This window comes from Sorex araneus, chromosome 1 (genome assembly GCF_027595985.1).
Source record: "Sorex araneus isolate mSorAra2 chromosome 1, mSorAra2.pri, whole genome shotgun sequence".
Classification (NCBI taxonomy): domain Eukaryota; kingdom Metazoa; phylum Chordata; class Mammalia; order Eulipotyphla; family Soricidae; genus Sorex; species Sorex araneus.
Genome location: NC_073302.1, coordinates 323,741,365 through 323,769,252, shown reverse-complemented (window position 1 = coordinate 323,769,252; position 27,888 = coordinate 323,741,365). Strand labels below are relative to the sequence as shown.

Genomic DNA, 27,888 nt, shown 5'->3' with positions numbered 1-27,888 from the left:
TATACAGTCACGAGTACCTACAAAAGTGCATCACTCCTAGATGAGATGGATTTCCTACCTTAAATAGCCCATCTGCTAAAATTTATCCTGGTATGAGTGAAGGATGAGTTTGACTGAAGCTCCATGGGCTCGTGGGGAGGGTCTGGGACATGTGGGCAGTGACTAAGGGAGTAACAGTATGCATGGAAACCACAGCTGAAAATCCAACACTGTGTGATGGTGGAAGTAGGGCAGGTCAGACTAGAGGAGGCGGCACAGAGACAGGGATGATGGATCAGGGAACGTCAGCGACTCTACACCAATACCATAAACTGAAATGCTACTTTTACCCTTTACCTAGATAACAATCATAAATTATAATAATATTTAATCAATCCCCCCCCAAATTAACCAATCCAATAAAATATATCCTGGAGTTTGGTCTAATTTTTTTTCTAAGTATGAGCACTTTGGCTTTCTGGGATTTGAGCCTCCTGCACTCCAGAGAACCACAGGCGGGAACCCCACCTCAGGAAGTCAGCTGAGCCCCAAGGCCCCAAAGAGACTCAGATTGCTGACAGGCAAGATGGAGCAGTAAAGAGAGCCTTAGAAATTGGCTTGTTTTTGTTACTTGCTATAACATGTTCTCATGTATATGGACACATAATTCTGGAGGCACTTTCTCAGGCCGTTCGATCATTTATAAGGGACATTACTCTTAAATCCATCTTGCCTGCTTTAATTTTCTCAAGATTCTCTGTTGAAATGCAGGGAGGTACTGACCCAGTGAGCTGCATGGGCCAGCGCGTGTTTGGGTCTTGAGTCCCCATGAAGCCAGCAGACTTTATTTTCTGTTTTGATTTCCAGTAGAAATTTGTAAATCTGGCACATTTTAAGTTAAGAAGTTAGAAGTTAAGAAGCACTTAACATCTGCTTCTAAAATGCTCAAATTTCACAAATCTACTGCGACTTTAACACTCCTACTACTTTTAAAATGCAAACTAATACAATTAGTTTAAAAATTTAAACTATACTCCTAAAATGACTGAAAATGTGCAATCTGTAAAATCCAAGAACAAAACAACTTTTTTCACATTTAAATTTTTTCACATTTAAAAATTTAAACTATATTCCTAAAATGACTGAAAATGTGTAATCTGTCACTTAGTAAAATCCAAGAGCAAAACAAATCTGTTCAAATGTCAAAGGGCATATTGAACACCCAATATAGAAACCTAATACTGGCACTTCATCACATGTTTAAATACAATTTAATGAAATAATTTATAATAACAGGCAGAAATTGGATGTTTGTGTATCCTTCTGAAAAGCTTGGAAGTAATTTCTCCCTCCCCTTTCCCCCAACTAGTCTTTCCTCTGCTCAAAAATAAAGGCTGTGTCTTTGACATCTTTTTCTCTTCTCCTCAAGCATACAAGGTGCTGGTCAAAGAAAGGCAAACCACATTAGTCTATGTTAGTGCCATAACCAAAACTGTCTCGTTTCTCACTTGAGTAATTCTTACACTGCTGGAGTGTCCAGCTGAGTCCATTTATTCTTACCAGGAGAGGACACACGCCGGATCCTCTGCGAAGACAGGCTTCCATCAGAACTAAGGTTACGACTGCCGCTGTTCCGCCTCAAACAGGAAACAGCGGGCCCCGCTTTGGCTTTTGGAACAGGCGTTTTTCTCAGACTGGAGGAGTCAGGCTTGGATATACTCCTCCCGGAGGTGGTAGCAGGTTTTGGAGCAGCGCCCTGTTGGGAAGGGCAAAATAAGAGCAGAGGTTCCCAAACTCAGTTAACCTACCACCTTCTTTCAGTAAAAACAAACAAAAAAACCTGCTTATGGCTACCCCCCAAAACACCTTCCTCTGTTTAAGCTAACCATAGACTACCACCCCCTAATTGCATCCAAAGCTTCTAACTGCCCTTCCAGATGTTCCAGTAGCCTTCAGGACCCATCTTGGCCAAACACTGGACTACATGAGTGAGGAACAGTATTTGCTTAAGCCTAACAACCATGGCCCCGTTCCGACCTTGATTCCTTTCTTTGCCTCCTCCAGTTCCCAGTTGGCCCCTTAACCTCATGCCAGGGTCCCTACTTAGAGTTCCACCTGTGGCCCCTCCCCAGCTGGGGAATGCTGCTCTCGAGCCTGCTTCCCTAGACTACTTTCTTGTAGCATTGGCTAAGTAGCACTTGTTGGTAGCACTGTTGACTTGTTGTTCATCGATTTGCTCGAGCAGGCACTGTTAATGTTTCCATTGTGAGACTTGTTACTGTTTTTGACATATCAAATATGCCACGGGTAGCTTGCCAGGCTCTTCCATGCGGGCAGGATACTCTCGGTAGCTTGCCGAGCTCTCCAGGAGGGACGGAGGAATCGAATTCATGTTGGCTGCATGCAAGGCAAACGCCCTACCGGTTGTGCTATTGCTCCAGTCCTATTGGCTAAGTAAGAGAATGAATTTCTAATTTCTAATTTCCCTGTGATATATGCCAGAAGGAAATTTTGATTCTCATTTTAACTATGGGGCTGGAGCGGGTAAGGCATTCGCCTTGCATGTGGCTGTCCCGGGTTCGATTCCTCCGCCCCTCTCAGAGAGCCCGGCAAGCTACTGAGAGTATCTCGCTCTCACAGCAGAGCCTGGCAAGCTCCCTATGGTGTATTCGATATGCCAAAAAACAGTAACAAGTCTCACAATGGAGATGTTACTAGTGCTTGCTCGAGCAAATCGATGAGCAACAGGATGACAGTAATACAGTGATTTTAACTAGGAAGAAACAAAACTCTTAATGGCTGACTTTTCCATTCATAAAGTGAAGCTATCCCCAGGTGACCAGTGTCACTAGTTCAATTCCAGTTCCAGCCCCAGGGTGTTCCCAACACGGCCACCAACTCTGGGGGCTCCATTTTCCTCTGGTTTCTCCAACAAAGTTTTTTTCTGGTCCTCTTTCTACCTGTATACTTAGGTCTTCTCTGGCTTCTATTGTTGCTTTCCATTAAAATGCTAATTCTGCAAGGGTTCTTAACTTAGTCCAGCTCTCTTTCCTCACCATCTGTCTATACCAAGATCATCCTGTCCACCTTTTCGGACATCAGCCTTGCACTGTGGCACCCAAAGTCCAATTGTCCAAGTCAGTACTCCGTGAAATTCCCATCTATTTGGTGTCCTTCTATACCTGTCCATTTAGTGCCCCTCCAGCACCTCTAACTATATAAAGACATACATAGTGTTATTTTACTGACCAAGAAATCACTCACACTATAAAAAAAATCCCATCTTATGTTCCAAATGTGTGTGTCTTCTCATAATAACCCAATGGATTGATACTCTTATAGAAGATATAAGCAATTTCTAAATTAAAAATATTCTACCAATCTATCTAAAAACTTCTCTCATCCCATATTTGTCACAAGGTAATCAGAGGCACTTGTCATAAAAAATGAAAGTGATTTCTAGATGCCTTCTCTCTTACTTTCTCAACTCCTTTGATGGCATTATCTCCTCTTTCTCCTACCTCACTGCAGAACCTACATTTCTTTCTAGAATTTCTGAAACCATATCCTTTCTGGGTTCACCAGTTTCAAATTCCTCTTCCAATTTCCCGTGAAAGGAATCTCTAGAGTTTAAAACTGGGCCAGTTGTGCTTCCCTTTGTTTTCCAAATAGTTGGCTCATCTTTTTGGTTTGGTTTTGGTTTGGGGGCCACACCCAGTGGTGCTCAGGCTTACTCCTGGCACTGCACTCTGGGATCACCTGTGGAGGGCTCAGGGAACCATATGGGGTGCCAAGGATCGAACCTGGGTCAGCCACATGCAAGGTGAAAGTCCACCTGCTGTCCTATCACTCCAGCCCCCATTGGCACTTGTAAACACAGCACAGTGTGCTCCTATGGATGTGACACTCGCTGCCATGCCCCCAGTTTATTCCTTCCTGGGGGAATGGTGTGGATGCGGGTAAACTACTGTGCTGCATCCCCAGCTCCCATCACCCTCCATAGCAGGGGTCTCTTAAGTGAGACAATCTGCTTCGTTTTGCATTTGTCATTCCCACCACCCAAAATTCCTCTCCCACACTTGCCTTTTCACCCTTCAAGTTCCCTCTGAGAGGAACCTGTTTCATGAGCACCGAGGCTCCATTCTGTCCCCTGCCACACAGCATGTGACGACTAGGCTATGATGTCCTCAGGAGATACAGAACATCCCCATGGTTTACCTTCTGATCTGACCCCTGCACTTGGCATCATGCTTAGTCAAGGGCTGTGTCTTTCTCCTCTCTATCGTCCCAGCAGGTGGCACTGGATAGAGCACACAGTATGCACCCTCTGAGTGTTCCCAAAGCACACAGTCGAGCCCTGGGAGCTATCATTTGCATCTCCTATCACATAAGGAGAAATTAAGCTTCTTATACATAAAGAACTTGCCCAAGGTGACTTTTGCCAGTGAACAAGAGCTGTAATGCAAAACCAACTGTTCACTCCAATATTCACACTCTTAACCTCCAAAGGGCATATTCACCAAGGATCCCTCTGTCAAATAAGTTATAAATGGCCAGTTTCTAGTAAAGGTATGTGAAAGTCATGCTGAGAGAAGCTATATTCATGTGCAAGATAAATCAACACTAACCATGCCAAAAGAACACTGATGAACACCATAATATGGGCCTGGAAAAGCAGGTGGTGGTGTCCACACTGGCAGAGCTCTCCAACCGCTAACACGGACTGGCAGGGACAATGCCCCAGACAAAACCTTCTTGGGAAATGGAAACTAGGCTTTTCATGGATTTCCAAAAGAGAATCTAACAAATCAGATTCATTCTGCCTTTCAGAGCAAAGAGCACACCAATTTTTGAAGCCTGCAGTGCACCTAGCAGAAAGGGCCTTGGATCAAGTCAGGAATCAAAGTTTGCATCTATATTTTATTACTTACTGGATGTGTGCATTCTAAATAATCTCTTTGGAGCTTTCACATTTGGCTAACAATGACCTGCTGTCACTGAGAAGAGCAAATAAAATATATGTAAGGGACTGGGCTCTGGTCTGCAGAAATTTCCTTCCAGTTCCAGGGCAGGGGTGGGGGTTGTCACAAAATACATGGTGTGTCCTGATTGTGTGGCAGCACTCATAAAAATATTGATATGGAAGGGCCCAGCGGAATAGCCCAAGGACTTAGAGCACCTGCCGTACAAACACAGAGCCACAATTCAACGTCTCCAGTGTCCCGCAAATGCCAAGTACAATCCCAACAACTCTACTGTTCAATCCTGGCAGGAAGCATCAGGAAATGGATGCGATACCAGTGAGTTTTTCAACTAAAAAAAGTGGGAGTGCAGCAGCCAGGAAGTGCAGCTTCTGGTGAGCAAATGTAGAGCACACCATCAACCCCCAGCAATCACCACAACCAGAGCTTGTGTGCCTCAATTAGCAGTGCATACCCTGGTGCATAGGTGGGCAAGCACTGCAACTAAAGGAGTGCACGTGTGCAAGCCATGACCTGGTATAAAGTCCCCAGTGAGCAACAGGTACGGGTATGGCTCCTGGTCACTGCAACAAAGGCATCAATGCCAATGGACAGGAGGAAGGGCAGGAAGAGGGAGATTTGAAAACAGTAAAAATTGGGCTGGTCAGAATCTGGAAACAATGCAAATGCCTGCGAACAGTTGACTGGTTAAAAAAAAAAAAAAAACCATGGTACATCTACACAATGGAATACGATGCAGCTGTTAGGAAAAATGAAGTTATAAAATTCACTTATTAAGTGGATGTACATGGAGAGTATCATGCTATGTGAAATGAGTCAGAAGGTGAAGGACAAAAAAATAATTGCACTCATTTATTAGATATAAAAAGATCATGAGACTGATACCCAAGGACAATAGAAATAAGGGGCAGGAGGATTGGTCCATGATTGGAGGCCTGCCTCAAGTTTTGGATGGAGGAGAAGGCAGTTGGGATAGAGAAGGGACCACTATGACAATGATAGTTGGAAACGATCACTCTGGATAAGAACTACATGCTGAAAACAGGCAAAGGAAGAAATATGATAACCTTAGTATAGAGTGAGAGAGAGAGAGAGATAAAGAGAGAGAAAGGGAGAAGGGAGGGAGAGAGAGAGACAGAGAAAGTGAGACAGAGTGAGACTTCCTGCCATAGAGGCGGGCTAGAGAGTGGGGGGAAGTGTGATGGGAGGCAAACTGGTGGGAAATGTGCACTGGTGGAGAAAGGGGTGCTAGAGCACTGTATGACTGAAACCTGACCATGAACAGCTCTTTATCTATGTATCTCATAGTGATTCATTTAAAACAAGAGAATTGTAACCCCTCCAGCCCAAAAATTGGGCTGGAGTGACTGTACAAAGGTTGAGGTGCTTGCCTTGCACTTGGCTGAGCCTGGTTTGATCTCCAGCATTGTGTATGGGTCCCAGACCAGGAGTGAGCTCTGGGCACAGAGCTAGGAGTCATCTCTAAGCACTGCTGGGTATAGTCCAAAACACCAAATAATAATAATACAATAAAACATATACAAATAAATCAATATGTGTTAGCATATAAATCTTATAAGAATGGTTTTCATTTTGGTCTGGAAAAATGTTTCTACTTTCACCAGCCCACGGCTGTAAAAAGGCTAAATACCAGTGACATAAAGTATTTGAACATTACTAAGACAATCAAATTACATAATTATACCAGATACTTGAGGAGCACTTATTCCTGGTAGACAATAAGTATCAATTCCTATCCTTTAAGATAATACAACACTGCCTTGTTCTCACTATCACTATCTTATACTACACAATAACAGATAACTATACTCCACCTCTATTAACATCAAATCTTATTTCAAGGGGTCAGAGAAATAGTACAGAAAGTAAGGAACTTGTCTTGCATGTGTTGTTTTGGGCAAGAGACTGGTTTGATCACTGGCACATCTTGAGGCCTTTCACGAGTGATTCCTGAGCAAGGAGCCAGGAATAAGCGCTAAGCACTGCTGGGTGTACTGAATATTAATCCAGCCTCTTGGCCCAGGTAGATAGCTGAGTGGGCTGAGTGCATACTTTGCATGGAGGCACCATGTGGTGTCCTGAGAACGACCAGGAGCAGCCCCCGAGCATCACCAGATATAGCCCCCAAATAAATTTAAAAACAAAGGGGCTGGAGCAATAGCCCAGCAGGTAGGGTGTTTGCCTTGCACATGGCCAACCCCGGTTCGAGTCCCAGCATCCCACATGGTCCCCTGAGCACCGCCAAGGGTAATTCCTGATTGCAGAGCCAGGAGTAAACCCTGAACCCCTGTGCATTGCTGGGTGTGACCCAAAAACAAAAAACAAAAAACAAACAAAAAAAATCCCCAACAACAACAAAAAGACAAAACAAAACAAAAAAACCTTTGTGAAATCTCAAACAAAGCCTAACCCAAGAGCCACGAGGCTGTAAGCAGCTTAAGGTTTAATAAATTCACAGCTTAATTTAGCCCCAAATCAGCAGGGAACACAGAAAATGCATATTTTAACAAGATGGTTGTCATCAGACACCTGGGGCAGATTTATATACTATCCTTGAGCACTACTGAAGCAACCAAAACAGGAATTTGAGTGAAACAGGAAATAAATGTCTGTGATTCACTCGACACCATAAGCACCAAGCATGCCTGCTACAGCTTCTCCCCACCATACATGGAAATGTGTAAAAAGTGAATTTGTGATAACCAGAGGGAATGGTGCTAAAAACATCCTCATGGAGAAAGAATGAGCTGTTTACACTAGTTGGTAAGTACAAAGGTTAGGCCAAAAATAGAGATACCCTAACTGAGGAATCCCTAAAATGAAAACTGCTTCTTCTCCAAGATTTCAACCTTCTCCATTTCAACCTTCTATCACTTGATTAACCTTATCCTGAGTCTGAAACACTGACTTTCATTCTGCACACAAGAAATTTAAACCAAGCTAAGTCTTGGTAATCCATGCACACATCAGACAAGCTTTAAGTTTCAAATTTTTATAACCAATTCAAGATCAACATATTTATGCTAGTTTAGTTTAGGGGAGAAAGTGTGTTGGAGATCAACATATAAGGAATGAAAGTTCCCAGAAATCAAAGATGAAAATAAAGGTATCTTTTTCATTTGTTCTGCATTGAGTGCCATATAAGAGGCATATGCCCTAACTCTACCTATTCTCCAGCCCCTAAATGTTATGGTCATCAATAAACATCAAAAAGAATGCTAATTATAATTAATTAATTCCAAACTATATAAAATGAGCTTCCCTAAAGATATCAACAAAAAGAATTTAGAATGTAATCTGAAATAATGGCAATCTTCTTAGTTTGGATATCAGTGTTGTAGTTCATCATTTTCCTTATCAGAGAAAATATATCATAAAAGTCAAAACCAGAGGGCTGATTGACAGTATAGGACCTGACCCTGGTTTGACCCCTGGCATTGCTGGGTGTCAATCTGGGGGTCCCCAGCCCTGCAGGGCCTGAGCAGCACCTCATCCTCGGGCCAAAGGACTGAACCACCAGCCCAAACAGGAACAGCCCTGGCACCTGTGGAGCACCTCTAGGGAGCTCCCCAATCCTACTGCCTGAGGTGAAAAATAAAAAGTCTAAACTGAAGGCTGGGACGTTAACTCCAAGAGTTGCAGTGAATGCTTTGCATGTCGATGACCGAAGGTCTATCCGTGTCACTGTACATTCCCAAGCACTGCAACGCTCAGGGAGCAGCCCTGAGCACTGCCAAACGTGCTCCCCCTTCCCCAAAAAATGTCAGAGCTAATCTAGCTCAAGTCTAAACTTACCTCCTAGCATAATGGATCTAACAGTTCCCTGTGCATCCTAACAGACACAAAACAGCCCTTTCCTTCTTCTGAGCCATGACCCACCCAGACGTCTCCCTCCGGTCTGTCTGTCCTCCCAAGAGCAGAGCACCTGTCTCCTCTCCTGGCCAGAGGACAGGACCCTGTGTGAAATGGATGCTGATACCCAGTAAGTCCTACTGCCGGAAATAGCTGAGGACAAGCCCAGCAGCCAGTGCTGAATGCCTTTGAAATGCAGAAAACTCATTTCCTCATGTTATAGACTAAAAATAATCTTTGGACTGCATACGAATTCATTACTCTTCAAAAGGAACTATCTAGTCATGCCCTATGCCCAAGTACCTGACTGGTGCGATAGAAAATCATGCCTCTTTTTCACCATAAATATATAAACCAGATTTTATTTGTACATGCCAGGAATCCATATGTCAGGGCTGCAAGCAGCCTTGGACATCCATCTGTTCAAAACTTTCACCTTTGGACCTCGAAAGATTTCTTGTCTAAAGGCACATTAACTGATCAGAGGCAGAACCCAGAGCACTCCTGTCGACAGAGCTATTTTTATGTTGATATGTTTATCAGAACTCCCTGGACAATTTTTTGGTGTGGTCCAATACATTGTAAAGTTTGTAAACATTTTTCTGCCATAATATAAACAGACATGTGATTTCAAATAATCTAAAATATTAGATATATTAGCTTGTTCATTTAGAATACCATTCAAAGGAACATTGGTATTCAAATACAAAGTATTGAACTTGAGGATGTTTTTCAATATTCATATTTCCTTATCAAAGTAACTAACACTCTCAAGATTACTGATAAGAAAATTACTATTACCAACTGAAAGCAAACTACATATCTAGTTCTGCAATTTTATTGACCATTAACATAAAATACATTGCTAATTGTTAATATATTTGTTTCTTTCATCACTCAGTGAAGCAGATAAAAATGTAACTTACCAAGAAGAGAGAACCATATTGAAAGGTTTTGTTCAAACTTTCCTTTTCCAACTCTTGTTTTTCCATAGATGTCCTGTTTTCTTTTTCACCCTCTTTTTCAGGGCTAATCCTGTTGATATTGGGATCATATGTCAATTCAAGACACTCGGAGTTTTCCATTCTAACTGGGACTAGGCTTTTGATCTGAAAAAACGGAGCCACGGACCCAGTGGCTGAGTAAGTAGAACTTGCTTTGTCAACATCTTCCTGATTTGATTTCATGGCAGATGTTGTTCTTGGAAGCTTGTGTGAAGCATTTTTAGAATGAGTTGTAACATGCACAGCCTGGCTAGTAATGAGTTTATTAAATTGCTGCTTATGTGTCTTGTTAATTAGGATTTCTACTTTTGTGTTTGCATTCGAGCTAGATCTTGGTGTTTTATTCAAAGCTGTCAACTGACTTGAAGATACAGGTGTTGAGATACTGGCTAAAGGAGGTCTGGGTGAAACCTTCGATAATGCAGGGTCTTCGGGTGGCAACACTGATCTAGATATAACTTTTGCTTTGATATTCTTAAAATTTGGTATTGGGTAACTTATAATTTCTGTTTTCCTAACTTTGCTGCCTACAGAGATATTACTTTTGGTTGTTGATTTTCCTAGAGTAGGTTTAGATATGTTTATAGAAGTCCCATTCAAGTTTGGTAAATTTTTAAGCTCTTGGTTACTTTTCTCCACTTTACATTTCTCTGTTGCTTTAACAGGTGACGTACAAAAGGTGTTATTTGTAGGTTTTAGGACTGGTGTTGATGTGAAAACCTTGTTATTTGTGCTAACAACCACATCATCCAAACTTTGTTCAATGGATGAAGTCACCGAACAGGATGGGCTACTCAAGATCAATTCCTTGGTATGACTTTGGATTCCCAAATCCTCTTTAACTGAGATATTTTGTGTTTCTTCAGCCACAGTGCCTGTATGCTCAGGGTTCAATATTTGGTCTTTAAATGAATCAAAAGCTGATGTAGGTAAAAGGCATTCATCATCTATAAGACAATCGGATGCTGTTTCTCTTATATTTTGGCCAACCTCTCTTTGTCCATATGAGATCTGTGACTGCATCTCATTATTTGGTTTATCTTCTGGTAAACAAAAGAACTCTTCTAATGCAGGTCCACTGGGATCATCCATGTTATGCGAAACTGGTGTTGGAGATTTTATCTCTTTTTTGCTAACTTGTCTTTGCTGTGATCTATCTGTGTACTCAAAGGTAACTTTTCCTGAAGAATTCTGACACTGATTTTCAGTATCTGGAACAAAAACATCAGTTTGCATCACCACATCACCAGATACCGTATAAGTGTTATCTTGCACTGCTGGTGCTGTGACTTGAGAGTTTTCAAACGTGTCTCTAACGCAACTCATTTCTCTCACATGTACTTTATCAGAAGGGGACAACAGACAAGATGAACAGGATAAAGATGCATTCCCACTTTCCATGCAGGTTGGTTGAAGACTTCCAGTGGTATGATTCTCTTGAGTGGAAGGATGTGTTATGAAGGTACAGTTAACTGTATCAGCTTTCAGGTCAAATGTCTGGTTTAGCCGCAAGACAGTAGGGTAGTCTGTACAGTTTAAATAATCATTAGAGCCCCACATAAAAGGCAGAGGTGACTCAGTGCTCTGGTCCTGAAATGATTCCAGAGATTTAAAGTTATATATGTACTTGGGTTCCTCTGTATTCATAACATGTTCTGAAGACTGACATGTGGAATCCATATGCATATCTAATACCTCCTTACTAATGAAATCACTTGAAGACCTTTCATGATCAAGTGCTTCATTCCACTGAGAGTTTGAAGAAATATTTTGAGTGAAGTCCATGGCAGAGCTCGTTTCATAGTCAATCACCATATCATCTGGATTGGCAGAATTCCAATTCACATAATTGGTTGGAGAGTTTTGTGTAAGTGATTTTTGATTGTATGCATAAGTCTTTCCACCTTTATCACTGATAAATAAGGATTTCAATTCATCTTTTGTCTTGTCATCTGAATGATCATCACTCATCCTGAACATCTTTAAATTCTTGCTATTTTAGTTTATCTTTTGATCATTTCAAATGAGAGGGAAGGAAAAAGTGTCCATCTCCAAATTTTTCATCACAGGGAAAAACATCTTAGTGTAAGATGATTTGAAGTTGAAATGACTTGTTCCCTGGAAAAAAATAAAATGTTTAGCTCAAGTAATATTAGAAAAATTAACACATCATCTAAGAATTAATTTAAATCACTTAATTTTCACATTTAGAATCTATGACAGTGGATCAGATGAGTAAATTAGCTATGTTTGACACCCTTCATGGGTTATGGTGGGGTGGGATGGGAACAAAGATGCCACTAAAATGCCCATGACAGACATTGCAACCATGGCACTGCTTTCCTTCTCACATAGATTCTTTCTTGTGAGAGAGAAGATAATTAAGTCTAATGACTCTTTCTTCTTGTTGGTTGACAGAATGGCCACTAGTCCAACTTTTCTCCAGCATCTCACCCTAATATAATTAGAGTTTGTTGGTGTTTTTTTTAATTTATGGAGGAGATGCCTTAATGTTTTTGTGGAAAAATGATTATCAGACAGACTTGACAAGCACAAAAAATTGGAAAGAAGATTTAGTGCACTTATTTCCCCTATTCTAATTATTGTTTTAAACATATACCATTTAGAGCTGGAGAGATAGTATAGTGGGTAAAGTGCTTGCTTTGCATGCAGCCAACCCAGGTTCAATCTCAGCACTGTACATGATACCCAGAACCCTCCCAGGAGTGAGCCCTGAGCACATCCATGTGTGGCCACAAAACAAACTCTCACTGAGTACAACAACCCAATGTGTGAGTACCACAACTAAGCATGTGTGCTCATGCCTATTGACACAACAACCATCTCAACAGGGGGAAGAGAAGGAGGTAGGTTAAAAAGAAACATTACATGGGCCCCGGGAGGTAGTGCAGGAGGCTGAAGCAAATATTTTGCATGCTGCAGACCCGAGTTTCAGCCTCTGCTCAGCATGTCCCCCAAGCACTACTGGGAATAGCTTCTAGGTGCCAAACAAGCGGCCAAAAAGTATATCAGAGTAAAGTAAACCTAACCAAAAATGTTTGTGGTTATGCTAAGTTAAACATACACAGTTTTTGTATATGATTCCATTTCCATAAAATGTCAAGAGTGCGGCTCGAGCTCCGCTGAGATTCGACCCTGGTGGCCATGCCTTTGCACAGCCACTTTGCTGCTGAACGACCAGGACCCAGAGCCAGCTATATGACCTGGGGTCCCAGCGAGTGCTTGCAGCCACGTCTCTCCAGACTGTGAACTAAGCTTTTGCCCCACGCCGGCTAACGGGGGTAATATCCTTCTTCCTTGGTTTTTCTTCCCTCCGGGAGGAAGTGGCATGGTGTCTGCCATTTTATGGAACTTTTAAACAGGTATGAACTTGGTGGTGTGGGGAAAAAAAAGAAAAAATGTGTTTTGAACTTGAAACAGCGGGACGCCTGGGCAGTCTCGGGCCGGGGCCGGTGCCGGCTCAAGCTCCAACGAGATTTGACCCGGGTGGCCATGCCTTTGCACAGCCGCTTTGCTGCTGAATGACCAGGATCCAGAGCCTGCTAGATGACTTGGGGTCCCAGCGAGTGCTTGCAGCCATGTCTCCAGACTGTGAACTAAGCTTTTGCTCCATGCTGCTCCAGGAAGGGAAATGATTCAATTTCCAACTTAAATCTCCCTGGACTTAATTACTAAAATACAGAAATCTTAAACCAGTAGCGGTAGTGGCCGCACGACTTTATATCTCTTCATTCTCATCAGTGAAAAACTAATTATCAAATGTTTCCCTGTCAATAGGGCCATATTCTTGGGGGATAAATTCCAACAAGAATAGTGAGTTCTGTATTTAAACTCCAACAACAATAGTGAGTTTTGTGTTTTCATATGGAATGTAATCAAGGTAAAGAGAAAAGGAAGTGAAATTTATCAGTTAATGGGGGGGTGTTGAGGGGTTGGGGGGGAGGTATACTGGTTTTTTTTTTTTGGTGGTGGAATATGGGCACTGGTGAAAGGATGGGTGTTTGAGCATTGTATAACTGAGACATAAGGCTGAGAACTTTGTAACTTTCCACATGGTGATTCAATAAAATAAATTTTTTAAAAAAGTGTCAAGAGCATTTCATTTACATGCAAATCTGTAAAGACAGAACATATGTGAGTTGTTCTCTAGGGAGTAAAGGGGAAAAGGGAATGAACAGAAGATTGACTACATGAAAGGGAGGGATTTGTTTTAAAGTGTAATGAAAATGCTGTAAGGCTTATGGTGATAATTGCACAGTGCTCTAAGTAGACTAAAAGCTAAAAATTATAGACGTCAGAAAGATAGTACAGAGGTTAAGGCACTTGCCTTGCACATGGTCAACCTGGGTTTGATTCCCTGGCACCACATAAGGTTCCCTGATCCCTGCCAAAAATGATCCCTGAAAAATGGAAACAGGTAAACAAATGGAACTATCTTAAACTAAGAAGCTTCTGTACCTCAAAAGAAACGGTGACCAGAATACAAAGACAGTCTACAGAATGGGAAAGAATATTCACCCAATTCCCATCTGATAAGGGGTTGATATCAAGGATATACAGGGCACTGGTTGAACTCCACAAGAAGAAAATATTCAACCCCATCAGAAAATGGGGGCAATGAAATGAACAGAAACTTTCTCAAGGAAGAAATCCAAATGAAAAAAAGACACATGAAAAAATGCTCCTCATCACTAATCATCAGGGAGATGCAGAACAAAATAACTATGAGATATCATCTCACACCACAGAGACTGGCCCACATCCAAAAGAACAAAAGCAACCAATGTTGGCATGGATGTGGGAAGAAAGGGACTCTCTTTCAGTGCTGGTGGGAATGCCGACTGGTTCAACCCTCTTGGAAAACAGTATGGACATTTCTCAAAAAATTAGAAATTGAGCTCCCGTTTGACCCAGCAATACCACTTCTGGGAATATACCCCAAAGATGCAAAAAAAGTGTAGTAGAAATGACATCTGCACTCGTATGTTCATTATATGTTTACAATAGCCAGAATCTGGAAAAAACCCGAGTACCCAAGAACAGATGACTAGTTAAAGAAACTTTGATACATCTACACAATGGAATACTATGTAGCTGTTAGAAAAGATGAAGTCATGAAATTTGCATATAAGTGGGTCAACATGGAGGGTATCAAGTTGAGTGAGATGAGTCAGAAATAGAGGGAGACACAGGAAGACTGTACTCATGTGTGGAATATAAAGTAACAAAATGGGAGAATAACACCCAAGGATAGTAGAGGTAAGGACCTGGAGGATTGCTCCATGGCTTGGAAGCCGGCCTCATATACTGGAGGAAAAGGCAGCTCAGATAGAGAAGGGACGACCAAGTAAAGGATGCTTGGAGGACCCGCTCGGGATAGGAGATGTGTGCCAAAAGTAGACTATAGACCAAACATGATGGCCACTTAATACCTGCATTGCAGACCACAACACCCTAAAGGTGAGAGAAAGTAAAAGGGAATCCACCTGCCATGGGGTGGGGAGTGGGGAGGTCAAGAGGTTGGGGGGAGGGGTATTGGGAACATTGGTGGTGGAGAACGGGCACTGGTGGAGGGATGAGTACTCGACCATTGTATGACTGAAACATAAGCACTAAAGTTTGTAAGTCTGTAACTGTTATCTCACATTGATTCATTAAAAAATAAAAAAATAATTTAAAAAAATGATCTCTGAACACTGAGACAGATTCTGAGCACTGATGGTTGTGGTCCCCAAACCAAAAGCAAACCAAACAAAATCAAAACAGCCACTAAGGGGCTGGAGCGATAGCACAGCAGGTAGGGCGTTTGCCTTGCATGAGGCCGACCCAGGTTCGATTCCCAGCATCCCATATGGTCCCCTAAGCACCATCAGAAGTACTTTCTGAGTGTAGAGCCAGGAGTAACACCTGTGTATTGCCGGGTGTGACCGAAAAAAAAAAAGCCACTAAATTATACACTTTAAAAACCTGTAAGAACAACCAAGGGAAGCATTAAGCCCAGCAATTTTTTAAAAATAACTAAAATTTTTACTATGTTTATTTTGGATAAAATGTCTAAGCAAGGCCCAAATGTTTAATCTATGTCTACAAATGAGTACCTATTCACTGTTCTTCTAATCCTACTGTTCGTTAATCAGAGGTCATGGTTCTGTTCTGAAGAAATAAAATACCCATGAGAAATGACACTAGCCAATAAATTTCTGGATTGGGAGCAGCACTCAGTTTCAATTTTGTGAACTTTCCTCTCGACTCCAGTTTCAATGACCTGGATTGGAGCAGGAGGGGAGGAGAGCCAGAACAGAAAGTTTCTGCATCGCTGCACATAGCGAGCCCTGGGTTTCTGGCCATGCAACATGGAAGCAGCTCCGTGACTCTGGGGGCAGGAGGGCTGCAGTGTTTATCTTCGCAGCACACAAACTCAAGAAGATTCTGCATCCAGATATTTATAGGGCTCTCTGATTTGTAAATGACTAGAAACTATAATTAGACATTCTTTTCACTATATATATGTATATATACACACACACACACACACACATATATATATATATATATATATATATATATATATATATTTGCTTTTTGGGTCACACTGGCGATTCATAGGGGTTACTCCTGGCTCATGAACTCAGGAATTACTCCTGGCAGTGCTTGGGGGACCATATGGAATGCTGGGAATCAATCCGGGTTGACCGCATGCTGTGCTATCATTCCAGCCCCACTATTTATTTTTAAGGAGTCATGGGGCCAGGGAGACAGATCAATGAACCAGAAACACACTATCAAAGCAGGAGCCCTGGGTTCAGTTCCCACTAGTCCGTGATCCCTGAGCACTCCAGGGAGAATGAACCCCTAACCCCAAACACAGGGCTGGCAATAGCTCCTGAGCACTGCGGGATTTAGTCCAAAAATATTTTTTAAAGTCAGATTTTTTTCCCAGATCTATGGAGTGAGGTTATAACTTAAAAAAGCACTAAATATGCTACACTTCTGTTTCCATAGAGTCAAATACTCATTTAAAAGATTCTTGTAAAGTCTGGGCTGGAGAGGTAGTACCATGGGTAGGGCACTTGCCCTGTGGCCAGTCCACCCAGTTCAATCCCCAACACTAATACGGTCCTCTGAGTCTGCCATGAGTGATCTCTTGGCACAGAGCTGAGAAATCCCTGAGCACTTCCAGGTGTGGCTCAAAAACAAACAAAAAAGATTCTGGTAAGGGGTTCAAAGAGATAGTACAGGGGTTAACCTGCGGCCAGCCTAGATTCATCTTTTTTCTCTCTGTCTAGTACTTTTACTTTATCTACCAAAAGATTATTTTCAAGTGTACAATTATACATTATATCAAATTTCCCCCTTTCCTAACTAAATCTCTGTACCCATGAAACAGTAACTTCACATCCTTCTTCCCACCCTTCATTCAACTTTCCACCTCTGAATTTTTGACTACTTTCAGTATCTCATTTAAGAGGAGTAACACAATGTTTGTCCTTTTGTAATGAGCTTATTTCACCTAGGAAAATACTAAGATTCCTCATGTTACAGCATGCATTCAAAACTTCCTTCCTTCTAAGGTTGAGTAATACTTAATGTAAAATAGGTATACATACACAAAACAAAACCATACATCTGTCACATCATGTTTATCCATTCACCTACAGAGGGACATCTGGGTTACTTCAACATGTTGTCTATCATGAATGACTTTGCTGTCGACAGGGGTATACTGCTCTCTTCTTTGATGCTGCTTGCAATTTCTGAGGTAGATACTCAATGAGGACCCGCTGGATCATAAGAACAGTTCTGTGTATAGTATCCTGAGAAACCATCAAGATATCTCTACTGTATATGCACCATTTCTACCAGCAATGAACAGAATCTGCTCTAATTTATTTATACCTTTATCAACACTTTGTTATTTTCTAGAATGTTTGCTTGGCTGTGGTTGTCAATACCCATCTTGGGCAGTACAACACTTTCCCAGCACATGTGAGGCAGGAAGTGGGATCACTAGCATCTCCTCCTGCCCCAAATAGCTATCTTACTCTGAAGGGCTACTATCCATCTCACTGGGGTTCTGACATGCACTTCCTGTTGAAACAGTGATGTTGAGCAGGGATGTTGACACGATGTTCCCCTGTCCCCCATCAAGCCATACACAGCAAGTCAGGCAGTGCACTATTATCCTTTGCCATGGGGTGAAAGGATTGGGAATCTTTTGTATCAAGTATTACAGTAGCAGGAAAAGATTCTATTTCCAGACCAACGATGCCAATGATGATGCCAGTGTTCCACCCATCACACCGATAAAGACCTTTTCTATGGGCTCCCAATGCTGCTGACATTATTTCTCCACAGGTTTCAGGGGAAGGAAAGGATAATGAGAAATAAGTGAAGGCTTCTTCATGCTGCTGAAATATTGTTCTGAAAAGGGAAAGAGACTTAAGGGAAAAAATAGTAACTGTGACAGAGAACAGATTGCAGGGCACCAACAATGTTTTCTGTTTGATCTGGTAAGGGATGGTGTGAGCCTACCTCTCTTGCACAGAAAAGCCTTGTGTCCCAGCAAAAGAAAGTGAGTGGACATTAACATGGGCCTCCTCTTGGCCTGAACCTGAAAAGCCACTATGATTCTTCATGCCATTTCCCCTGATATGACTGAGACAGAGGAATCCTGGAAGCCAAGGGCTGAAGCCTATATTACAGAGTAATATACAGCACAGCACGGAGGAGCCTGGGTCCCTGGAACCACACTTGGAGCACTGCTGCCCTTTAACCTGGAAGAGCTGAACAAGCTCTTAATTAAATTAGCATCACATCTGAGCTGGATGACTGCTAAAGGTGGTTTTTATGTTGTTGATTTTTTTTTTGGTGGCGGGTGGGTACGATAAAGTACCTGTTCTTAAAAAAATACATCACCACTTTGAAAGAAGGGAGTAATCACTATGAATGGCACTGTTTTAATTATCTTTTGTTTTGTCAAACCATCTTCTAAGTAGGACTTGCTGAATCCAAACAAAATTATGAACTAAACATTACTGGGGGGTACAAAGAGGGCAGTGACTTCCATGTGCCCTGTCCTTTAACTGACAGATAATGCTCGGACATCTAACTCACAGTATCTAAACATAGCTATGGGAAACTAATTTCTGCATAAATTGTGTTTGAATGGAAAATCATACCACCAAGAGCTTAGAATAATGCTTCTCCCACATCCAAAACAATTTCCCTGCTCTGTTCTCTTTCTTAAATCTTTTCCAAGTTTGTTTCTTCCAGGAAGTATTCATACTTCCAGAAAGTTGATTTAATCCTGGCATTGAGAAACTATTTCTATAGAGGGCCAAACAGTGCTTCAGGCTTTACGGTCCAAGAAGTCTCTGGTGTAACTACTCAACGTAGTTATGATGGAACGAAGACAGCAGCCCGGGACAATACACAAGTGAATAAGCAAGAGACAGCAGCCAGCTTTGGCCCCTGGCCATGGTATGAGGACCTTGAATGACTCCCCAAAGCTTCAGTACTGCCATTTGCATGATACTGTCATTATAGTGGATCATAACCAGCTGTAACCTGGCACTACTCCTGGCTCAGTGTTTGGGGGTCACTCCCAGAGGTTCTGGGGCACAATGTGGTGTCAGCAGTCAAATCCAGATCTCCTGTATGCAAACCACACACTTGGCCCAGTGAGCCATCTCTCTCAGCCAAAATATGTATTTTTTCTGATATCATTTTTCTTCCTTGACTCAGCAAGGTTACTAGTGCAAGAATAGGATAGACCCAGTTAATTAATATTAATTACTGTAGGTAAAGTAATTAATATTAATCTTCATAAAACACCCACTCACAAAATCAGGCACCAAGGGCCTTCTAAATCACAAACTCAGGGGCCGGAGCTATAGTACAGCGGTAGGATGTCTGCCATGCAGGCAGCCAACCTGGGTTGATCTCTGGCATCTCATATGGTCCCCTGCACCACCAGGAGTAATTCCTGAGTGCAGAGCCAGGAGTAACCCCTGAGCATCGCTGGGTGTGACCCCCCCCCCACAAAAAAATAAAATAAATCACAAACACAACAGAGTGCCAGACACGGGCTCCTCAATACATGAGATTTACCTAAGTCCTCCTCCTGTAAATTTTCACATAGTGAGTGATAGGACAGTGGTTGGGTGTTTACCTTTCACGCAGCCAACCTGTGTTCGGTTCCTCTGCCCCCCTCGGAGTGCCTGGCAAGCGACTGAGAGTATCGAGCCCATGGGGCAGAGCCTGGCAAGCTACCCGTGCGTACTGGATATGCCAAAAACAGTAACAATAAGTCTCTCAATGAGAGACATTACTGGTGCCTGCTTGAACAAATTGATGAGCAATGGGATGACAGTGACAGTGACTATTACAAGATAAAGCTATGATACAGTATAGGTTAAGAGATCTTCATGCTAGCATTAGTTTACATCTTTTAAGTCTCATGAAATTTTAGAAGCATTTTTAAGAACAATTGACACTAAGTGGCCATTTCCAGAATTTTTTACAATTTGGTTTAGATGTCAAAGGCAATATAACTGAAATTATAGGTTAATAGCCATCGCTATCAGTGTAGCATCAAGATCAGAAACTTGGCAACTAATGGGTAATTAAATGTTCATAGAGTGCCACATGCAAGTACATATACTATATAAATAATCAGAGTCCTTAATTAAGTCACTGAAGAACTGGGACAATGTGTCCACCCCACTTACCCCAAAGGGCACAAGTCCCATTCCTCCCGTGTGTCTCTCCTCCTGCTTCAGTTTCCTGGGGTCCTTTGTCTCCAGTTCCTAAAACTCTAATCTGAGAACTGACTCTAGCAAGTATTTAACCTGAGTCTCCTCCCATCTTCCCCGCTAGAAGGAACCCAAGTGTGTGCAGGGGGTCTCTTCTGCCCCTCTACTTTAGGAAATGTCACCATCCAGTCTCAGGGGTAATTCTCATCTTTGTTTCTGCAATGCAAAGGATCAAAGCCAGGGGGCTGAAGCAATAGCACAGCGGGAAGGGCGTTTGCCTTGTACGCTGCCGATCCGGGTTCGATTCCCAGAATCCCATATGGTCCCCCGAGCATCGCCAGGAGTAATTCCTGAGTGCAGAGCCAGGAGAAACCTGTGCATCGCCGGGTGTGACCCCCAAAAAAAAAAAAAAAGGATCAAAGCTAGGGTCTTATCTTTGCCAGGCAAGGGCTCTACTGTTGAACTTCAAAACGGTTGTAAGGCCATAGGGAAAGCTCCTAATTTTCCATGGCATCTAAGAAAATCAGTGGATGACGTGAATCCTTAAGGTTTATCATTCTGGAACCAAGCAGATAGCTTGTGTCTGAATTGTGTGAGGTCCTGAGTTCATTCAACCTCAGGTAACACTTGGTTCCCCAAGCACCACTGAGCATAGCCCCTGGAGAACCCACTGAGCACAGCCCTTGGAGGACCCAAAAGCACCACTGAGGTGGCCCAGCTACCCCCAACACCATGTGGGCACAGCAGTGTCACACTGACAGCTGTAAGCATCGAGCCATCTGGCCCAGTTGGTTGCCAAGTATCACCCAGGAATGCCACCCTCACCCCAACAGAAAAAAAAAATTCACTGTATTTACAAGAAAGTATAATGACAATGAAAACATCTATGAATAAAATTGCAGTGCCTATGTATGCTTACTTTTATAAATAAACTTTAAAATGGGGCTGGATATGTAGGTTAGCAGTTGCACAAATGCTTTCCATATATGAGTTTCTGAGTTCAATCTTTGACATCACTAAAAAAAATTATTAATGGTGGCCAGAGCAATAGTGCAGTGGGGACAGTGTTTGCCTTGCATGTGGCCAACCTGCATTCGATCTCCTCCAGGAGTGGTCCCTGAGCACAGAGCTGGGAGCAGACCGAGCATGGAGGGGATGGTCCAGCCCTGGCTCCACTTGAGGGGGGGCGCACTCTTTGTTTTAATTGTCAGAGAACACTGAGGTTGGGAAGGTCAAAGGAAGTTTTTTTCTAATATTATTAATATCCTAGAAGAAAATATGTCATATTCATGGTGCCTCAAAAAGCCCAGTTTTTTTTTAAATTTACTTATCTAATATACCATCGGGTACACTAGCACGCAACAGGGACTAATAGAGATGTTACTGGTGCCCACTTGAGCAAATCGATGAATAACTTGATAACAGTGATACAGTGACAGTGATACTTACCTATTTTTTAAAACCCAGGTCTTTATAGGAAAGAACTCAAGTGCTTCAAAATGAACAAGAAAGACATAACTTACAAGTTTTAGAAGATAAAGTTTAAAAGTTGCCTAGGGACTTAAATAAAAGTCCCATACACAGAATTAGAAAGGATTGCTTTGAAATTAAGGACTTAATTAAAAAATATTTCATCACTCAAATTGAAACTATTTTGTTTTTGTTTGGGGGACACATGTGGTGGTGCTCAGGGCTTATTTCTGGCTCTGTGCTCAGGGCCCACTCCTGGCAAACTCAGGGGAACATGTGGTGCCAGGGTCAAACCACGGTCAGACACATCAAGGCAACTGCACTGTGTCCTACCGACTGCACTATGACTCCATCCCCACGAAGAAAAATTCTTGTGCCAATACATTTGTCCAACATAAAAACAAACATACATATACATAATATATACATATATATATTATATGGAGAGAAACTATGAGATAAAAGATCATCTCACTGTTTGCCACTGTAACGTTTCAAAATGACTATATTATAGTAATAGCAACAGAGCCAGAATGTGGCTCAGTGGTAGAATGAATGCCTCAAATGTATGAAGCTCAGAGTTTGATTCTGGCTCAGCCAAACCACCCCCACCAAAATAATAATAATAATAATAATAATAATATGATAACCAAATCCAATCTAAGGCTACTACATCCAACAACAACGAAAAGCTTCCAAGTGTTTTGAATGAATTATCATACTCCATGTACACATGTGCAGGGGTGTAAAGTACTACTATCCCTTTCTACCTTGAGGGAATTGCAGCACAGAATTAAATAAATTGCCAGTAACACAGCAAAGCATCGCTAGCCTATTTCTCACAGAAAAGTATTTTCCAATTGGCATCCCCATCCTGCCTCATACAAGGGTGTGGAGAAAGGGACTTTCAGGCAGGTGAGGCAGCAAACTTTCCTTTCATACTTCCTCAAGAATCCACTGAGGGGAAAGCACCGAATGAAGGAAGAGAGCCAGGGTGGAGAGTGCCACCAAGTAACAGGGTATCCCAGAGGAATGAGGAGCCCTCGCAGGCCAGACCCTCCCCCTCTCATCCCCATGGCAGCAGCCCAGGAGCAGAGGAAGCCAGGGGTCCTGTCAGAATGTGCCTGAAGATCAGAAAGATTTAACCACAGGACAAACTGAAATGAGAGAAATCTCACATGTCTGAATGAGGTGGTCAAGTTTGGCCAAGAGTTCAAAGGTGGAACAATAAAACGAGTTGAATAAAACAAGTAGAAATAAGAGAGAACATATCAAACCTGGTCTGATTACCCTGACCAGGTTTCCAGATAGGACAGCTAAACAGTCCTGTTACCAGAAACAGAAAATATGATTTAGACCAAAAATTGCACATGAGCGCCAGAGCTATAGTTCAGCAGGTAGGGCATTTGCCTCGATGTGGCCTGGGTTTGATTCCCAGCATCACATATGGTCCCCAAGCCCGCCAGGAATGCAGAGTCAGGAGTCAGCCCCTGAAGACCGCCAGATGTGGTCCCCAAAGAAAACAAAACAAAATTTCATGTGGCAATTTTTAGAAGGCAGTGAGGTATCAAAATCCTTGTAGAATAGGAAGCTAATCGATGCCTCAAAGTGACAAGAGACACAAAATATACAGTGTTTTAAATGTGGATGTGAAAACCAGAAGCAGTGAGGAGGGCAGTGATGGCTCATGGAGAGCCGAGACTGTTCATTCAGTGCTTCCTGCCGAAAACTCCCAACAGAGAAAACTGACAGAACTGGGCCCAGAGAGAGAGAGAGAGTTCGGCATGCAGGAGGTTGGGGTTCCAGCCCCAGAACAGTCTGGGTCCCTGACCACTGCTGGGGTGACCCCTGAGGACAGAGAGCTGGAAGTAGCCTCAGAGCACTACTGGGTGTGACCTTGAAAACCACGAAAAACAATCACTTTGAACATTTGCTGCCTGTCCTATTTCATCCTTCTATTAAGATGCACGGGACAGGACAGGGGTTAAGGCACTTGCCTTGTTAAGTGATTCCTAGCAACACAGGCAGAAAATAGCCCTCCATGACCCTCCCCTCAGCACTGCTGGGAGTGCCTCAACGCAGAACAAAGAATCACCCGCAGACCTTGAGACACCGCTGGGGGTGGGTGTGGGGTTAGAACGTTTATGCCTGAAAGTCTACCATTTACACTACTTTAAATGATGGTGCCTAAATAAAATTTGGAGGGAAAAGTTGACATTCTTTTACATGAATTATATTACTCTTAATAGATACTTTGTAACAGCAACAAAAAATCAAAATCTTAGGAGTTACTGTACATGACACCCCATATGGTTCCTCAAGCCCTGCCAAGAGTGATCCCTGAGCACAGAGCCAGGAGTAAGCCCTGTGTACAGCCTATGGTGCCTAAAACACAAAACATATGCACATGTATATGATATCCATTTTGATTTAAATAATCTTTTAAAAATTATATACAAGTATCATAGATATATTATATCTAATATACATCTAATATATATACATATATGTGTATATATGTATACTGATACTTGTGCAATTAAAAAAAGATGACTTAAATCAAAACACATATCATGGTGAAAAAAAACTACACTACAGATCCAGAGATGGCTTGACAGGTTGAGCATACGTTTTGCATGCTAGGCCACGTTCAATCTCATGCACCACTTGGTCCCCTGAGCCCCACCAAGAACAACCTCCAAACAGAATCAGAAATAGCCCCTTATCCCTACAAGGTGTGCCCTCCCTCTAAAAAAGAATCACCCTACAGGCTGGGCAGTGGGGCGGGGGGAGGGAGAAAGGGAGAGAAGGGGAGCAGAGAGAGAGACCGTCCTCTTTTAGTCCCCTTTAAGTTAATTTTTTGTAGTATCGTAGTCTCTGACCCTTCTGAAGCGGGTGGTCTACAGCTGCAGAGCTACTGCACCAGACCCTCCCAAAGTGTGTCAAAATCCCACAGTCCTGAATCTCCTTAGCTTCCTCAGCTCCCAGTTCTATTATCATACCTGAGGGGGTGTTTGCTTTGGGATTGGTTAATCCCTTTCCTTATTTCCTTATACTCTGCATATGAGATCATCTGGTGTTTATCTGATTCACTTCACTTAGTTTGACACTCTCTGATTGCATCCAAGCTGCAGCAAAATGCATGATTTCATCTTTTCTCACAGTCTCATGGTATTCCATGGTGCATATATACCACAATTTTTTTATTCACTCATATGCTGTTGGGCACTTGGGCTGCTTCCAGATCTTGGCTACTGTAAATAGTGCTTTGATAAAGTTGTGCATATGCCTTTCGGATTATTATTCTTGGGGTTCTTGGAGTAGACGCCCAGGAGAGAATCACAAGTCAGATGGAAGTTCCACTCATCATGTTCGGAGAGGTCTCCTGTTTTCCAATTTTTTAGTTCCTTTTTAAGCCCGAAACTTCTTTAATTTTCCCAGTATGAGGGAAAAGCTGAGTGAGACGACAGAGTTCCAAGAAGAAAAGTGGCAAACAAGTCACACAAGACCTATTTCCATACCTAAAAATGGGAGCTTACTTAGTCGGGGCAGTTATAGCCTGGTTCGCTACTGAATTTGATGTTTAGCCAGTATCCACACATCAAAAATGGTTTCTACCCTCCAGAAATCTCTGTCATGATCACAGCTCAAAACCTCAAAATATAGATTGAAGGTTATTGTCCACACTCCAGAAACTGAAGGTTATTAGTCACACTGACAATCAGAAACAAAATATTTCAAATATAAACGTTCTACTATTTATATGTAGAAGATTTATTCTTAATGGGGCAAAGAGTAAATCTGCCTTGCTGTTCTACATATTTTAGGCATGTCCTTATGTACTTTTTCATTTTAGCCAAATAAAATAAATATTCTGACTAAAAATAATGGTTTCTACTAATAAATCTCACCACTTTGGGGAATGCCTATGGATCATCAACATCATATCACAACATCACAACACTCAAAATGAGTCAGAAGGAGAGGGGCAGTTGTAGAATGACTGCACTTGTTTGTAGGACATTAAAAAAAAAAAGTAGTATGAGACTAATATCCAAGGACAGTACAAACACGAGCCACGAGCATTGGTCCATGGTTGGAAGCCTGCCTCATGGACTGGGTGAGAAGGCAGTTGGGACAGAGAAGGGATCACTATGGAAATGATAGTTGAAAATGATCACTCTGGATGAGAACTGTGTGCTGAAAGCAGGTAAAGGAACAAACATGATAACCTCTCTGTATCCGTATGGCAAACTATAATGCCCAAAAGAGAGGAAAGGGAGAAAGAGGGAGGAGAGAGAAGGAAAGGGGATAAGGGAAGAGGTGGAGAAGGGGCAGGAGAGAACAGGAGAGGGGGGAATAGGAGAGGGAGAGAGGGGGGAAAAAGTGCCTGTCATAGAGTTAGCCTGGGGTGTGTCAAGGAGGTGGCAGGAGAGAAACTGGGGACACTGGTGGTGGGAAATGTACACTGGTGGAGGGATGGGTGTTGGTACATTGTATTATTGAAACCCGATTCATGAACAGCTTTGTAATTGTGTATCTCATGGTGATTCAATTACATATATATGTAAAAAAAAATCACATGTCAATCTCTTCTAATCCTATGTCAAAGCTAAGAGGTAGCCTATGATATTAAGAATACAACTTACTATCAGAAACATTAAAATGTGGAAATGAGTCGTTAAAGTACTTAAATACTATAATTTTGTTTGTTTGGGGCCTCCCAAGTGGTGCTAAGGAGGGGGCCCCTCTGCCAGTTCTTGGCAAACAAGGCTGACAGTTTAATTCCAAGGCCCGAGGACGCAGTGCAGCTGGGCCCTGAAGTTCTGGAAATCACCTGGGGTCACCCTGGCGGAGTCAGGGGTACCTCAAGAGGCACATGGAGCTTTCCTCAAGGGCCCTCCACAAAGTGTGGGAGACCATATGGTAGCGGGTAGCACGCAGGAATGTACCTGTACAGCGAGTCAGGCAATGCCTTCCATGAGCTGACCCGGTTTTAGTCTCCAGCATCCCATAAGGTCCCCTGAGCACAACCAGGAGTGATTCCTGAAATTACTGGGTAATTCCTGAAATTACTGGTAATGCAAACAAGCAAAGTATTACCTTAAGCCCTCAACTACCCTGAAATATAGTAACATTAATACTACCCTCAATACTTCAAGTCCATTATTAGCATCCCCTCAATCATTTCTGAGGTTCCTTCTAACATGAATCTGACACTGAACTCTTCAGGAATGGGAATCAGCCCAATGTCTGCCCACTGAGAGCAGATATCTAGGCAACTGACGTATTCCTGGTCAAGACTCGGCCTACCCAGCAACAGAAGGCGCATCAATTTGGGATTGGAGTTTGAGCCCCAGGAGATGGAAAACCACAAATAAGTGGCATAAGACATGCTGCACGTCTGTTCTGCCTTGTGGAGAAGTCTGCATGCGTGGCTTAGAGTTAAGGGGCCGGCTGTGAGGGCCCCTTCTTTTATGTTCATGAGATGGACTTGACCCCAAACAGCACCATGGTCCACTGCTGCACTGGACCGGGTAAGAGTGTGAGGAGGCCACAAGCGCGGAAGCTACGTGCATCTCACACGGCAACTATGCCAGTGATCACAGCTTAACTCCACAAAACTCTGCTTTTTAAAAAAAATAATTAATTAATTAATTTTTAATTACAGAATCACTGTGATGTACAGTTACAAATTTATGAACTTTTGTGTTTGCATTTTACTCATACCGTGATCGTTTACCCATCCCTCCACCAGTGCCCGTTCACCTCCACCAATGAACTGGCCTCACATGCTGGGGGAAA

General features: G+C 42.4%; 1 protein-coding gene across 1 annotated transcript in view; it reads right to left on the bottom strand.

The window, feature by feature from the left end:
* MTUS1 (microtubule associated scaffold protein 1) overlaps positions 1–27,888 on the bottom strand; it is a 179,646-nt gene that overhangs the window by 112,463 nt on the left and 39,295 nt on the right. The window contains exons 2-3 of the mRNA XM_004610331.3: positions 9,761–11,956; positions 1,540–1,735 (exon numbers count right to left, since the gene is read on the bottom strand). Of these exons, the coding sequence (XP_004610388.3) occupies positions 1,540–1,735; positions 9,761–11,818 (2,254 nt within the window). The 5' untranslated portion in view covers positions 11,819–11,956. The remainder of the gene's footprint in view (positions 1–1,539; positions 1,736–9,760; positions 11,957–27,888) is intronic.